This window comes from Oncorhynchus nerka, linkage group LG18 (assembly GCF_034236695.1).
Source record: "Oncorhynchus nerka isolate Pitt River linkage group LG18, Oner_Uvic_2.0, whole genome shotgun sequence".
Classification (NCBI taxonomy): domain Eukaryota; kingdom Metazoa; phylum Chordata; class Actinopteri; order Salmoniformes; family Salmonidae; genus Oncorhynchus; species Oncorhynchus nerka.
In genome coordinates, this window is record NC_088413.1 from 45,373,452 (window position 1) to 45,389,427 (window position 15,976).

Here is a 15,976-nt window from a genome sequence, read left to right on the forward strand (position 1 = left end):
TCCAATGATATGCCTACAAATACGTTACAATGCTGCAGACACCTTGGGGAAACGACAGAAAGTGCAGGCTCATTCCTGGCGCATTCACAGCCATATAAGGAGACATTGGAACACAGGGCATTCAAAATCTGGACCATTTCCTGCATGAAATTTCATCTTGGTTTCGCCTGTAGCATTAGTTCTGGGGCACTCACAGATAATATCTTTGCAGTTTTGGAAACGTCAGAGTTTTTTCTTTCCAAAGCTGTCAAAATCTTTTCGTGACAAAATATCTTGTTTAAAACGGGAACGTTTTTTATCCAAAAATTAAGAGCGCCCCCTGTCTCGAAGAAGTTAAGAAGAAAGGTCTTCTTAACTGCCATTTTTCCCCCCTTAACTATAGATTTAAGAAGAAAGTTAAGCAAAGTTGTTTCTCAAAAAGGTTATTGGAAAATGTATTGCGCTATTTCTTACAGTATGTTTCTCATTTTGCAAAAAAGTTAAGAAGAAAATAGATTTAGAAAATAAAGTTATTGGAAATGTTTTAATTCCAAGATGGCTAAACCCTCAGGGCAGTGAGAGGAAAAAGCTCATGAAAGCAATTCACTGTTTAATTCACTCAAACTTGAGGTTATTATTTAATTATTTTACACCCAAGAACATGTTTTAGAACAGTAATCTCAGTAAGAAAATATGCTAACATGATTGCCATTGCTAGCTAGATAGTTAGCTAAATGGTTGCCTAGCAACACAATCTTTATTTGTGTGTATTTATATTTCAGAAGTTTAAGAAAATCATTAAATCGTAAGATATTGTAGAGGAATTGCACTTACCTTGTGAAGTTTTTTTTTCTTCTTAAGAAGCATCTTCATTTTTTACGTAAGAAGTGTTTTGTGAATCTGGACCCAAGGGTCTCCAACAGGTCAATCGTGAGCTACCAGTAGCTCGTGGCCCACCTATGAGTAGCTTGCCAATAAATTCTGAAAATAGATTTTTTCACGTGTTCCATCGCAAACTCTCTCATAATATCAAGGCCACATTGACATTATCCCAACCCTGGTTAGCCACTATTGCCTTAAAGAGCCAAATGAAACACAATATCTGCCAATTAATTTCCAGAAATATTGCCCATCTCTCTGTTTGGTGAGCACATTTGTTTATCACTCTGTATGTAGCCATTTAAGTGATGCTAATGATAACCATCTTGTGGGTAGACAGACTTTTCCCCCAAAACCTTATAATGTTAACCGCAAAGTCGTTTCACCTGACAGAACAATATCAAGATTATTTGTATAAATTGGGTGGGGATTGTTTTGAAAACTCTGCCATGACGTGCTGCAGCAAAATTGGGTTGTTCAATAACACATACTGTATTTTCTAAGGGTGTAGGCCTAACGCAGTAACATCGTCAGACCGGAAAATTTCTCTCGACATGGACATCCATTTTCATTGTTTCTCTATGAATAATTGTAATATTAAGCATTAAGAAAACCAAGAAAAGGAATAATAAAACCAAGAAAATATTATTTTTGTGGGTCCCCTTAGAGTTGTTGATTAACCATTATTTTACCAGGTGTATTGACAAAATATATTGTACACTAAGGACTAGAGGTCGACCGATTAATCGGAATGGCCGATTTAATTAGGGCCGATTTTAAGTTTTCATAACAATCGGAAAACAGTGTGTTAATTGCCCTGTTCAGGGGCAGAACGACAGATTTTTACCTTGTCAGCTCAGGGATTCAATCGTGCAAACTTAAAGTTAACTAGTCCAAAGCTCTAACCACCTGCCTCACGAGGAGCCTGCCTGTTTCGCGAATGCAGTAAGAAGCCAAGGTAAGTTAATAGCTACCATTAAAATTATCTTATAAAAAATAATCAATCAATCAATCATAATCAATAGTTAACTACACATGGTTGATGATATTACTAGTTTATCTAGCGTGTCCTGCGTTGCATATAATCGATGCGGTGCGCATTAGCGAAAAAGGACTGTCGTTGTTTATGGTTAGGTACACATTGAAGCATCAATGCCTTTCTTAAAATCAATACACAGAAGTATATATCTTTAAACCTGCATATTTAGCTAAAAGAAATCCAGGTTAGCAGGCAATATTAAACAGGTGAAATTGTGTTACTTCTCTTGCGTTCATTGCACGCAGAGTCAGGGTATATGCAACAGTTTGGGCCGCCTGGCTCATTGCGAACTAATTTGCCACAATTTTATGGAATTATGACATAACATTGAAGGTTGTGCAATGTAACAGGAGTATTTAGACTTATGGATGCCACCTGTTACGGTTCCGTATTTCACTGAAAGAATAAACGTTTTGTTTTCGAGATGATAGTTTCCGGATTCGACCATACTAATGACCTAAGGCTCGTATTTCTGTGTGATTTGATAGAGCAGTCTGGCTGAGCGATGGTAGGCACCAGCAGGCTCGTAAGCATTCATTCAAACAGCACTTTCGTGCGTTTGAGCCAGCAGCTCTTTGCAATGCTTCAAGCATTGCGCTGTTTATGACTTCAAGCCTATCAACTCCTGAGATTAGGCTGGTGTAACCGATGTGAAATGGCAAGCTAGTTAGCGCACGCTAATAGCGTTTCAAACGTCACTCGCTCTGAGACTTGGAGTAGTTGTTCCCCTTGCTCTGCATGGGTAACGCTTCTTCGAGGGTGGCTGTTGTCAATGTGTTCCTGGTTTAAGCCCAGGTAGCGGCGAGGAGAGGGATGGAAGCTACAGTGGGGAGAACAAGTATTTGATACACTGCCGATTTTGCAGGTTTTCCTACTTAAAGCATGTAGAGGTCAAATTTTTTATCATAGGTACACTTCAACTGTGAGAGACGGAATCTAAAACAAAAATCCAGAAAATCACATTGTATGATTTTTAAGTAATTAATTAGCATTTTATTGCATGACATAAGTATTTGATACATCAGAAAAGCAAAACTTTATATTTGGTACAGAAACCTTTGTTTGGAAATACAGAGATCATATGTTTCCTGTAGTTCTTGACCAGGTTTGCACACACTGCAGCAGGGATTTTGGCCCACTCCTCCATACAGACCTTCTCCAGATCCTTCAGGTTTCGGGGCTGTCACTGGGCAATACGGACTTTCAGCTCCCTCCAAAGATTTTCTATTGGGTTCAGGTCTGGAGACTGGCAAGCCACTCCAGGACCTTGAGATGCTTCTTATGGAGCCACTCCTTAGTTGCCCTGGCTGTGTGTTTCGGGTCGTTGTCATGCTGGAAGACCCAGTCACGACCCATCTTCAATGCTCTTACTGAGGGAAGGAGGTTGTTGGCCAAGATCTCGCGATACATGGCCCCATCCATCCTCCCCTCAATACGGTGCAGTCGTCCTGTCCCCTTTGCAGAAAAGCATCCCCAATGAATGATGTTTCCACCTCCATGCTTCACGGTTGGGATGGTGTTCTTGGGGTTGTACTCATCCTTCTTCCTCCAAACACGGCGAGTGGAGTTTAGACCAAAAAGCTCTATTTTTGTCTCATCAGACCACATGACCTTCTCCCATTCCTCCTCTGGATCATCCAGATGGTCATTGGCAAACTTCAGACGGGCCTGGACATGCGCTGGCTTGAGCAGGGGGACCTTGCGTGCGCTGCAGGATTTGAATCCATGACGGCGTAGTGTGTTACTAATGGTTTTCTTTGAGACTGTGGTTCCAGCTCTCTTCAGGTCATTGACCAGGTCCTGCCGTGTAGTTCTGGGCTGATCCCTCATCTTCCTCATGATCACTGATGCCCCACGAGGTGAGATCTTGCATGGAGCCCCAGATCGAGGGTGATTGACCGTCATCTTGAACTTCTTCCACTTTCTAATAATTGCGCCAACAGTTGTTGCCTTATAAGCTGCTTGCCTATTGTCCTCTAGCCCATCCCAGCCTTGTGCAGGTCTACAATTTCACCCCTGATGTCCTTACACAGCTCTATGGTCTTGGCCATTGTGGAGAGGTTGGAGTCTGTTTGATTGAGTGTGTGTGGACAGGTGTCTTTTATACAGGTAACGAGTTCAAACAGGTGCAGTTAATACAGATAATGAGTGGAGAACAGGAGGGCTTCTTAAAGAAAAACTAACAGAGTCTGTGAGAGCTGGAATTCTTACTGGTTGGTAGGTGATCAAATACTTATGTCATGCAATAAAATGCAAATGAATTACTTAAAAATCACACAATGTGATTTTCTGGATTTTTGTTTTATATTCCACCTCTCACAGTTGAAGTGTACCTATGATAAAAAATACAGACCTCTACATGCTTTGTAAGTAGGAAACACTGCTGATTTTTCAGGTTATCAAATACTTGTTCTCCCCACTGTATACTGTTACACTGGCAATACTAAAGTGCCTATAAGAACATCCAATAGTCAAAGGTATATGAAATACAAATCGTATAGAGAGAAATATTCCTATAATAACTACAACCTAAAACTTCTTACCTGGGAATATTGAAGACTCATGTTAAAAGGAACCACCAGTTTTCATATGTTCTGAGCAAGGAACTTAAACGTTAGCTTTCTTACATGGCACATATTGCACTTTTACTTTCTTCTCCAACACCTTGTTTTTGCATTATTTAAACCAAATTGAACATGTTTCATTATTTATTTCATTATATATTTGAGGCTAAATTGATTTTATTGTTGTAATTGTCATTATTACAAATATATATATATTTTTAAATGGTCTGATTTAATCGGTATCGGCTTTCTTTTGGTCCTCCAATAATCGGTATCGGCTTTTTTGGGGTCCTCCAATAATCTGTATCGGCTTTGAAAAAGCATAATCGGTCAACCTCTACCAAGGACCCATGGAAGAGTGGTGGAGAAGAGATGATTTTATTTTAAAAATAAGTAGCTCGCAAAGTAGCTCTCATCCTAGAAAAGGTGAGAGACCCCTGGTCTAGAAAAATCCACTTAACCAATTACAGCATCAGAGGCCACTTTGTGCCTGCTGCCTTCATTCCTCTGAGGTGAATTTCACCCTTGTCAACGAGGATTGCAATAGTGGTTTAAAATTGCTTGACATTAATGTGAATTACGTTAAGTTTAAACATTTTCTCTTCTATGGGAGAAAGATCTTGTATAACATTTTAACTCTGGCACTAAGGAGGAAATTAAGTTAGCGTTTATCACATTTGGTTGTTGGTGTGTGTTTTGTGTGCAGAGAGCGAGTTGCCTGGTGCCCAGGCTGGTCTCTGTGATAGGTTTTTAAACAATTGTTCTTATTTTGCCTTTTGGTATTCCCCTCAGAATGTTCGGAATACTCTGTCAGCAGAGGAATCCCAGGTGGAGAACCTCAAGGCCCAGCTTAAAGAACTCTTCCGCTTTTCCCAAGATTCCCGGCATCTCTCTGACGACGTCCTGGCTGTGGTGAAGGAGCACCAGAGGTGAGTGGACAATCAGAGCACATCACAGTGTAGAAGAAGAGTGACGATGGAGAGGAAGATGCTTTTTAAGATTTAACACATATGGAATCATATATCAAAATATATTTCAGATTCTTCAAAGTAGCCACACTTTGCCTTGATGACAGCTTTGCACACTCTTGGCATTTTCTCAACCAGCTTTACCTGGGATGCTTTTCCAACAGTATTGAAGGAGTTCCCACACGCTGAACACTTGTTGGCTGCGTTTCCTTTACTCTGCGGTCCAACTCATCCCAAACCATCTCAATTTGGTTGAGGTCGGGGGATTGTGGAGGCCAGGTCATCTGATGCAGCACTCCATCATTCTCTTCTTGGTCAAATAGCCCTTACACAACCTGGTTAAGTGTTCCTTGAATAATAAAAAATCACTGACAGTGTCACCAGCAAAGCACCATCACACCACCTCCTCCATGCTTCACAGTGGGAACCACACATGCGTAGATCATCCGCTTGGAACCAAAAATCTAAAATTTGGATTCATCATACCAAAGGACAGATTTCCACCGGTCTAATGTCCATTGCTCGTGTTTCTTTGCCCAAGCAAGTCTCTTCTCCTTATTGGTGTCCTTTTTAGTAGTGGTATATTTGCAGCAATTTGACCATGAAGTCCTGATTCACGCAGTCTCCTCTGAACAGTTGATGTTGAGATGTCTGTTACTTGAACTCTATGAAGCATTTATTTGGGCTGCAATCTGAGGTGCAGTTAACTCTAATTAACTTTTCCTCTGCAGCAGAGGTAACTCTGGGTCTTCCTTTCCTTTGGCGGTCCTCATGAGAGCCAGTTTCATCATAGCGCTTGATGGTTTTTGTGACTGCACTTGAAGAGCGTTAAAAGTTCTTGACATTTTCCGAATTGACTGACCTTCATGTCTTAAAGTAAATTTTGCTTATTTGAGCTGTTCTTGCCATAATATGGACTTGGACTTTTACCGACCTAAGGCGATCTTCTGTATATCACCCCTACCTTGTCACAACACAGCCGATATGCTCAAACGCATTAAGGAAAGAAATTCCACAAATTAACTTTTAACAAGGCACACCTGTTAATTGAAATGCATTCCAGGTGACCTACCTCATGAAGCTGGTTGAGAGAATGCCAAGAGTGTGCAAAGCTGTCATCAAGTCAAAGGGTGGCTACATTGAAGAATCTCAAATATAACATATATTTTGATTTGTTTAACACTTTTTTGGGGGGGTTACAACATGATCTGTTCATGATGTTGATGTTTTCACTATTATTATTATTATTATTATACAATGTAGAAAATAATAAAAAATAAAGAAAAACCCTTGAATGAGTTGTTGTCCACACTTTTGACGGAACTCTAAATACAAAAGTATGTGGACACCCCTTCAAATGAGTGGATTCTACTATTTCAGCCATACCCATTGCTGACAGGTGTATAAAATCGAGCACACAGCCATGCAATCTTCGTAGACACACATTGGCAGTAGAATGGCTTTACTGAAGAGCTCAGTGACTTTCAGTGTGGCACAGACATAGGATGCCACCTTTCCAATAAGCAGTTAGTCAAATTCCTGCCCTGCTAGAGCTGTGCCTGTCAACTCGAAGTGCTGTTATTGTGAAGTGGAAATGTCTAGGAGCAGCAACGGCTCAGCCGCGAAGTAGTAGGCCACACAAGCTCACAGAACAGGACCACCGAGTGCTGAAGCACGTTGCGGGTAATAATCTATCCTCTGTTGCAACACTCACTACCGATTTCCAAACTGCCTCTGGAAACAAAGTCAACACTAACTGTTTGTCGGGAGCTTCATGAAATTAGTTTCCATGGCCGAGCAGCCGTACACAAACCTAAGATCACCATACGCAATGCCAAGCATCAGCTAGAGGGGTGTAAAGCTTGGTGGAATTGGACTCTGGAGCAGTGGAAAAGTGCTCTCTGGAGTGATGAATCACGCTTCACAATCTGATGGTCCGATGGACTAATCTGGGTTTGGCAGATGCCAGTAAACGCTACCTGCCCGAATGCATAGTGCCAACTGTAAAGTTTGGTGGAGGAGGAATAATGGTCTTGGGCTGTTTTTCATGGTTTGGGCTAGGCCCCTTAGTTCCAGTGAAGGGAAATCTTAACTCTACAGCATACATTGAGTTTCTAGACAATTCTGTGCTTCCAACATTGTGGCAACAGTTTTGGGAAGGCCCTTTCCTGTTTCAGCATGAAAATGCCCCCTTGCACAAAGCGAGGTCCATGCATAAATGGTTTGTCGGGATTGGTGTGGAAGAACTTGACTGGCCTGCACAGAGCACTGTCCTCAACCCCATCGGACGTCTTTGGGATGAATTGGACCACCGACTAATTGCCCAACATCAGTGCCCGACCTCACTAATGCGCTTGTGGCTGAATGGAAGCAAGTCCCCGCAGCAATGTTTCAACATCTAGTAGAAAGCCATCCCAGAAGAGTGGATACTGTTATAGCAGCAAAGGGCGGACCAACTCCATATTTATGCCCATGATTTTGGAATGAGATGTTTGACGAGCAAGTGTCCACATAGTTTTGGTCATGTAGTGTATGTTTTTAAAACCTTTTACCTATATTCTGATTATTTCCAGGGATACACACAACATCTTGAAATATGTGTAGATATCTTTGTTAGAAAGAATACTATATTCCCCTTGATGGAGTGATGCTGAATGTAAAAACATGGCTCAATTTATTCCACTTTCCCTTACTGATTAGCTTTTGATGTTGTATGATAATTCATGCAAACAGTCTTTGCTCTCTCTATAGGAAAAGACAGGAGGTCTATGCTGTTCTATAACATAATAACTTATTGAAACGTACAGTGATTACTTGGTTAAATGTCAAACAGGCTAAATGTATAAGCTGCATTTTCCCTCTGACTTTTTACTGTGTTTAAATATATACAGTACATTTTGTCTTTTCCATGCAATGCACCATATCTAGCCTGTTTGAAGCCCGTCTCCTCTCCCCTGTCTGCCTATAGTGTGAAGTGTCGCGCAATGAAGCTATGTGTGGAGTCAGAGACAGGGCTGAGACTGGTGCTGCAGGACCCTCTGCATGGCTTCTCTCAGTGGAGCCAGCTGGTCTCTCAGGTGCTGGAGGCCTCAGCAGACGTGTCTGAGTTCTCCCACATCGCCTTGCTAGTGCAGAACATCGAGGTATAAACACCACACTGCACTGCAGGCTGCTACTGATTTGATAAACTATTATTCCACCATGGGAAATGTTTTTGATCATGTGCTTAAAAGGGATGTAGCAGGACATGATACAGAAAACATACAATGCAGCTAATTCAACACTGTAAAATGCATCGAGAAAAGGTGACCTTCAATCCCATCAATCAAGCAGCTAAACCAGGATTGTATTCGTAAGGTAACCCATTGATAGCTGAGAAACCAAACTTGTAGTGGCTGTGGCACTCAAGGCCTGGAGACCTTCACTCTAATAATGATATACTGTAGTCATGGTTCCTTAATTAGGTCAGCTATGGAAATCCATTCAGCCCTACAGACAGACAGTACTTGACAGAGATTGGCTTGGGTCGTGTCCGAAATGGCACCCTATTCCCTGTTTAGTGCACTACTTTTGATCAGGGCCCATAGGGCTGTGGTCAAAAGTAGTGAACTATATATGGAGTAGGGTGTCAAAAGTAGTGTACTATATATCGAAGAGACTGCCATTTGAGCCTTCTCCATCATTAAATTGAATCTATGGCTTTCCCTATATAACCTCCTCCCCTCCAGACATGGGAATACTGAAAGCACAGGTCAGGGAGTTCAATCATTTCCTGATCTATGAAAAAGAGACATCTGAGGATCATGCTTGCTTTTCGTTGACACAGAGGAATGTGTGATTTAGATGCCCCGAGGCACATATTTCTACTTTTTTTTGTCTGTCTTTGTTTCCTCTATTTCTTTCTATCCCCCTACAGAGGTTGATGATGCAAAGTCTACAGCTGCAAGAGCGGTTGAGTCTGCTGCAGGTGAAGAGAGATCTGCTGGCTTCAGTGTTTGGCTCTGACAGAGCAGAGAGTCTACTGACGGAGCTCAACGCCGCCGTGAAGAACCGAGAGCTACTGCACAGCCAGCTTCTGCAGAGGAAGGGAAGACTGCAGGTGTGTGAGTGATTTTGTGTGTGTGCCATTGGGCTCTGGTCATATGTAGGTCATTATTAGGGAATGGGGTGCCATTTGGGATGGAATGTAATTTTTGTTATAAACTGGGTGGTTCGAGCCCTGAATGCTGATTGGCTGACAGCTGTGGTATATCAGACCGTATACCACGGGTATGAGAAAAATATGTATTTTTTACTGCTCTAATTATGTTGGTAACCAGTTTATAATGGCCATAAGATACCTCGGGTTTGTGGTATATGGCCAATATACCACGGCTAAGGGGTGTATCCAGGCACTCCGCGTTGCGTCGTACACAAGAACAGCCCTTAACCGTGGTATATTGGCCATATACCACACCCCCCCGTGCCTTATTGCTTACATATGTCCTTAGGGTTTGATCTCGAGGACGAAGGACTTTGGCGACGCCTACGAGTTAATCAGGAGCAAGCTGACCCTCCTGAGAGACAGACTATACTCAGCAGACATCCTCCAACCAGACATACTGGCCAAGAAGAGCCAGTCAGACCAGCTACGGGTGGGTCACTTACTACATTCTTAACCTGTGGCTCATTCTCAATTAATCTTACATCCTCTCTCCTCACCTCCTTCTCAAAGGCATTGGAGAATGTTCGAGTGGAGTGACCTTCTCCTCCAATATGGTTGGCAAGGAGGCAAGGAGATAGGATGCAAGGAATTGAGGAAAGATGAATTGAGATTGAGCCTGTGTCCAGGGGGTCCTATGAGGCTCATTTAGAACATATAAGCATGTATAAAGCATTCATAACGTTGCTTTGTGTCTCTCAGGGGATCAAGAAGGACTTGGAGGACTGTGAGGCCCACATCACAGCTCTGGAGACTCTGGTGTCATCCAGCTCCACTAACAAGACCCGGTCTGAGAGACTGTATGGGGACTGGAGGAACCTATACAAGGCAGTCCAGGTAAGAATGGAAGGATTTGACTAAGCAGAAGTTTTAAAAATGATGATACTCTAAAAAAAAAAAAAACATCCAGTCAGCGGCAGTACTATGGGCGCAAACAGCTCGTTAATGAGAGAGGTCGAAGGAGAATGGCAAGAATCATGCAATCTAACAGGCAGGCCACAAACAGACAAATAATGGCGCAGAACAGCATCTCGGAAGGCACAACTCGTCAATCCTTGTCATGGATGGGCTATTGCAGCAGACGACCACACTGTGTTCCACTCTTGTCAGCTAAAAACAAGAAGAAGCGGCTCCAGTGGGTACACGATCACCAACACTGGACAAATGAGCGGAAAAACATTGCCTGGAACATTGACAGCGACTTCAGTTTACTTGAGTGGCCTTCGCAGTCCCCAGACCTCAACTGAACAGAGCATCTTTGGGTTGAGATGGAACGGGCTGTTAGCAGCATGAATGTACCGCCGTCCAATCTGCAGCAACTGTGTGATTCTGTTGCGTCAGCATGGACCAACATCCCTGTAGAATATTTATGACACCTTGTAGAATGCCCCAAATAATTCAGGCTGTTCTGGAGGCAAGGGGCGGGGTCCACCCCGGTACTAGATGGGTGTACCTAATAAACCGGCACTGAGTGTATATCTTTGATATTAACGTGTGTGTGTGTGTGTGTGGCAGGTGAAGGGGAACGAGAGTGAGGAGAGCATCAGGGAGCACGAGAGTTTCCATGAGAGCCTGCTGAATGTAGAGAAGTGGCTGATGATTATGAGGCAGAAGCTGGAGTCCTACCGCAGTTCTGCTGGGGAGTGGAGCGTGGACAACAGACAGCATGAAGCTGAGGTACTGACATACCACACATCTGTTATGTGGCACTGATTATGGCTGTTTTGATGAAGATAGACAAACATGACTAGGCACTGGACTACTATGGAGAGGATATCCTGTGTTAAAAAAAATGTAATAAAATGTTCTCTACTGACAAAGAGTTATGGGAAATAAACTGTGACTCTGTCCAGTGCTGAACTTGCATGTAGTTTATATGTCACGTCCCATCCTGTGTTATTCCTCCTCCGGTCCTGTAGAGGGCACTAGGTGAGTTCCCAGAGAAGGAGCTGCAGCTGCACCAGACAGAGGTGGAGGGCCAGGGGGTGCTGAAGAGGACCTCTGAGGAGGGACGAGTACACATCCTCAGGGACATGAAGCGCCTGAGAGAGTCCTGGATGGCCCTGCATGACCTCAGCCTCAACCTCTTCAGGTACATTACGCTATAGCGGGCTTGACGGAAAACTCTTAGAATTAGATATAGAACTTTGGAATCAACAACTATACTTGACAAAGATGGCTGCTATTATCATCACATTCTAGAGCTTTGCACATGTATCGAATCATCCACCCTTGTGAATGATAGTGTCTCTATGGGAGGACTACTCTAGTACCATTACCACTAATGCTACTTCATCTCTAGTTTAGTGTGTTTCAGTGAAGGTTCTCGGCAACCTCATATGGCTTGTGCACATCTATCTCCGAAAACTTTACCAACCATAGCCTTCTACAAAGAAGTCAATGTTTTGCACATGCTGTCCCTGCATCTGGGTGAAAAGTATTTAATGTGGCCAATTACACACCAATCCTAAGAGATTCCTTCAGGTACTGACTGTCTGCTGTTCCATTCCCAGGCTGCTGAATGGGCACAGCTCCTCTGAGGACCATGACTTAGACATCCAGAGGGTGAGAGGTCAGGCTGGGGAGTTGACAGGCCCAGCTAGGGAGCTCTTTCCTGGGGAGGGAGGAGACCTGATCAAAGGAAGAGGCTCCAGCAGCAGGAGGGAGGGTGCTCCAGAGGGATCCCCAGGAGAGGACCATGGTGTCTGGGTCTCTCAGAGCTATGGATCAGGGTCTGGGAGAGGGGGAAGAACAGGGTCAGGGGCAAGGATGGAGCAAAGCGAAGGGGCAAGTTTTAGAGCAGAAGAGGGTGTGTGGGTCGAGGGAGGGTTCGAGGGCAGTGTGGAGGATATGGATCTCTCTGAACATGGGGAGAGACAGGGCAGTGGTCAACAGGGTCCAATGGCGTTAAGCCAAGGAAGCAGTCAGAGACCGGGACAGGGCAGTGGGGTTGAAAGCAGTGGCAATTGCAGGGAGAAGGGTGGCGGTGAGCACAGCTTTGGTGTTGAGGAGGTGGACTCCATTGCCTGGAGAGGGGGTATGGTCAGGGAGGAGAGGGGGAGACCAGAGGGGAAACCACAGGGATAAACTCCTCAGGCCACACAGGAGGCAGAAGCCCCCAGTGTGGAGTGGTGGGGGGCTCTGGGTCCAGGAGTAGCGGAGTGGTGGGGGGCTTTGGGTCCAGGAGTAGCGGAGTGGTGGGGGGCTCCGGGTCCAGGAGTAGCGGAGTGGTGGGGGGTTCTGATTTTACAGGTAGCGGTGTGGTGGAGGGATCAGGCTCTAGGAGTAGCGGAGTGGTGGTAGTTGGGGCGTCTGGGTCCAGCAGTAGCGGGCGGACAGAGGAGTGGGTGGATGAGCAGAGGTCCAGAGGTGTGGCTGAACCTGTGGCCATGGAGGTAGATGTGGGGTTAGGGCAAGGTCATAGTCAGGGCAGCAGAAGCAGCTATAGAGAGGGAACAAGTGAAATGGGAGACCAGAGTGGAAGTGGAGGGGGACACCCGCGACACAGAGGGTCCTTCACCCTGATCAAGACAAAGATGGAAGATCCAGTCATGGACCAAGGCTTTGCTAGAAAAGCTTCTGGAGGGCTACAGAGCTCAAGTCAACACACCACGGTACGGTTTACTATCAAATCAAATCACATTTTATTTGTCACATACACATGTTTAGCAGATGTTAGTGCGAGTGTAGCGAAATGCTTGTGCTTCTAGTTCCGACAATGCAGTAATAACCAACAAGTAATCTAGCTAACAATTCCAAAACTACTACCTTATAGACACAAGTGTAAGGGGATAAAGAATATGTACATAAAGATATATGAATGAGTGATGGTACAGAGTGGCATAGGCAAGATACAGTAGATGGTATTGAGTGCAGTATATACATATGAGATGAGTATGTAAACAAAGTGGCATAGTTAAAGTGGCTAGTGATACATGTATTACATAAGGATGCAGTAGATGATATAGAGTACAGTATATACGTATACATATGAGATGAATAATGTAGGGTATGTAAACATTATATTAGGTATCATTGTTTAAAGTGGCTAGTGATATATTTGACATAATTTCCCATTATTAAAGTGGCTGGAGTTGAGTCAGTGTGTTGGCAGCAGCCACTCAATGTTAGTGGTGGCTGTTTAACAGTCTGATGGCCTTGAGATAGAAGCTGTTTTTTAGTCTCTCGGTCCCAGCTTTGATGCACCTGTACTGACCTCGCCTTCTGGATGATAGCGGGGTGAACAGGCAGTGGCTCAGGTGGTTGCTGTCCTTGATGATCTTTATGGCCTTCCTGTGACATCGGGTGGTGTAGGTGTCCTGGAGGGCAGGTAGTTTGCCCCCGGTGATGCGTTGTGCAGACCTCACTACCTTCTGGAGAGCCTTAAAGGTTGTGGGCGGAGCAGTTGCCGTACCAGGCGGTGATACAGCCCGACAGGATGCTCTCGATTGTGCATCTGTAGAAGTTTGTGAGTGCTTTTGGTGACAAGCCGAATTTCTTCAGCCTCCTGAGGTTGAAGAGGCGCTGCTGCGCCTTCTTCACGATGCTGTCTGTGTGGGTGGACCAATTCAGTTTGTCTGTGATGTGTACGCCGAGGAACTTAAAACTTACTACCCTCTCCACTACTGTTCCATCGATGTGGATAGGGGGGTGTTCCCTCTGCTGTTTCCTGAAGTCCACAATCATCTCCTTAGTTTTGTTGACGTTGAGTGTGAGGTTATTTTCCTGACACCACACTCCGAGGGCCCTCACCTCCTCCCTGTAGGCCGTCTCGTTGTTGGTAATCAAGCCTACCACTGTTGTGTCGTCCGCAAACTTGATTATTGAGTTGGAGGCGTGCGTGGCCACGCAGTCGTGGGTGAACAGGGAGTACAGGAGAGGGCTCAGAACGCACCCTTGTGGGGCCCCAGTGTTGAGGATCAGCGGCGTGATGTTGTTGCCTACCCTCACCACCTGGGGGCGGCCCGTCAGGAAGACCAGTACCCAGTTGCACAGGGCGGGGTCGAGACCCAGGGTCTCGAGCTTGATGACGAGCTTGGAGGGCACTATGGGGTTAAATGCCGAGCTGTAGTCGATGAACAGCATTCTCACATAGGTATTCCTCTTGTCCAGATGGGTTAGGGCAGTGTGCAGTGTGGTTGAGATTGCATCGTCTGTGGACCTATTTGGGCGGTAAGCAAATTGGAGTGGGTCTAGGGTGTCAGGTAGGGTGGAGGTGATATGGTCCTTGACTAGTCTCTCAAAGCACTTCATGATGACGGAAGTGAGTGCTACGGGGCGGTAGTCGTTTAGCTCAGTTACCCTAGCTTTCTTGGGAACAGGAACAATGGTGGCCCTCTTGAAGCATGTGGGAACAACAGACTGGCATAGGGATTGATTGAATATGTCTGTAAACACACCAGCCAGCTGGTCAGCGCATGCTCTGAGGGCGCGGCTGGGGATGCCGTCTGGGCCTGCAGCCTTGCGAGGGTTGACACGTTTAAATGTTTTCCTCACGTCGGCTGCAGTGAAGGAGAGTCCGCATGTTTTAGTTGCGGGCAGTGTCAGTGGCACTGTATTGTCCTCAAGGCGGGCAAAAAAGTTATTTAGTCTGCCTGGGAGCAAGACATCCTGGTCCGTGACGGTGCTGGTTTTCTTTTTGTAATCCGTGATTGACTGTAGACCCTGCCACATACCTCTTGTGTCTGAGCCGTTGAATTGAGATTCTACTTTGTCTCTATACTGACGCTTAGCTTGTTTGATTGCCTTGCGGAGGGAATAGTTACACTGTTTGTATTTGGTCATGTTTCCAGTCACCTTGCCCTGATTAAAAGCAGTGGTTCGAGCTTTCAGTTGCACGTGAATGCTGCCATCAATCCATGGTTTCTGGTTTGGGAATGTTTTACTCTTTGCTATGGGAACGACATCTTCAACGCACGTTCTAATGAACTCGCACACCGAATCAGCGTATTCGTCAATGTTGTCGTCTGACGCAATACGGAACATATCCCAGTCCACGTGATATCTACAATGATTCTATTAACTCACAATCACATACTCATTATTTTCTAGTTAGTAAAATAATTTCAACTTCAAATGGGCATGGTATAATTACAGTGGGGCAAAAAAGTATTGTCAGCCACCAATTGTGCAAGTTCTCCCACTTAAAAAGATGAGAGGCCTGTAATTTTCATCATAGGTACACTTCAACTATGACAGACAAAATGAGAAAAAAAATCCAGAAAATCACATTGTAGGATTTTTAATGAATTTATTTGCAAATGATGGTGGAAAATAAGTATTTGGTCAATAACAAAAGTTTCTCAATACTTTGTTATATACCCTTTGTTGACAATGACAGAGGTCA

The 15,976-nt window shown here is 44.4% G+C and overlaps 1 protein-coding gene across 1 annotated transcript in view; it reads left to right on the forward strand.

Annotated features, from left to right (window-relative positions):
• LOC115145967 (nesprin-3-like) overlaps nucleotides 1-15,976 on the forward strand; it is a 49,364-nt gene that overhangs the window by 17,246 nt on the left and 16,142 nt on the right. Inside the window, 9 exon segments of the mRNA XM_029687688.2 lie at nucleotides 5,254-5,390; nucleotides 8,398-8,572; nucleotides 9,346-9,528; nucleotides 9,920-10,063; nucleotides 10,333-10,467; nucleotides 11,146-11,307; nucleotides 11,550-11,722; nucleotides 12,144-12,667; nucleotides 12,670-13,244. Coding sequence (XP_029543548.2) covers nucleotides 5,254-5,390; nucleotides 8,398-8,572; nucleotides 9,346-9,528; nucleotides 9,920-10,063; nucleotides 10,333-10,467; nucleotides 11,146-11,307; nucleotides 11,550-11,722; nucleotides 12,144-12,667; nucleotides 12,670-13,244 — 2,208 coding nt within the window.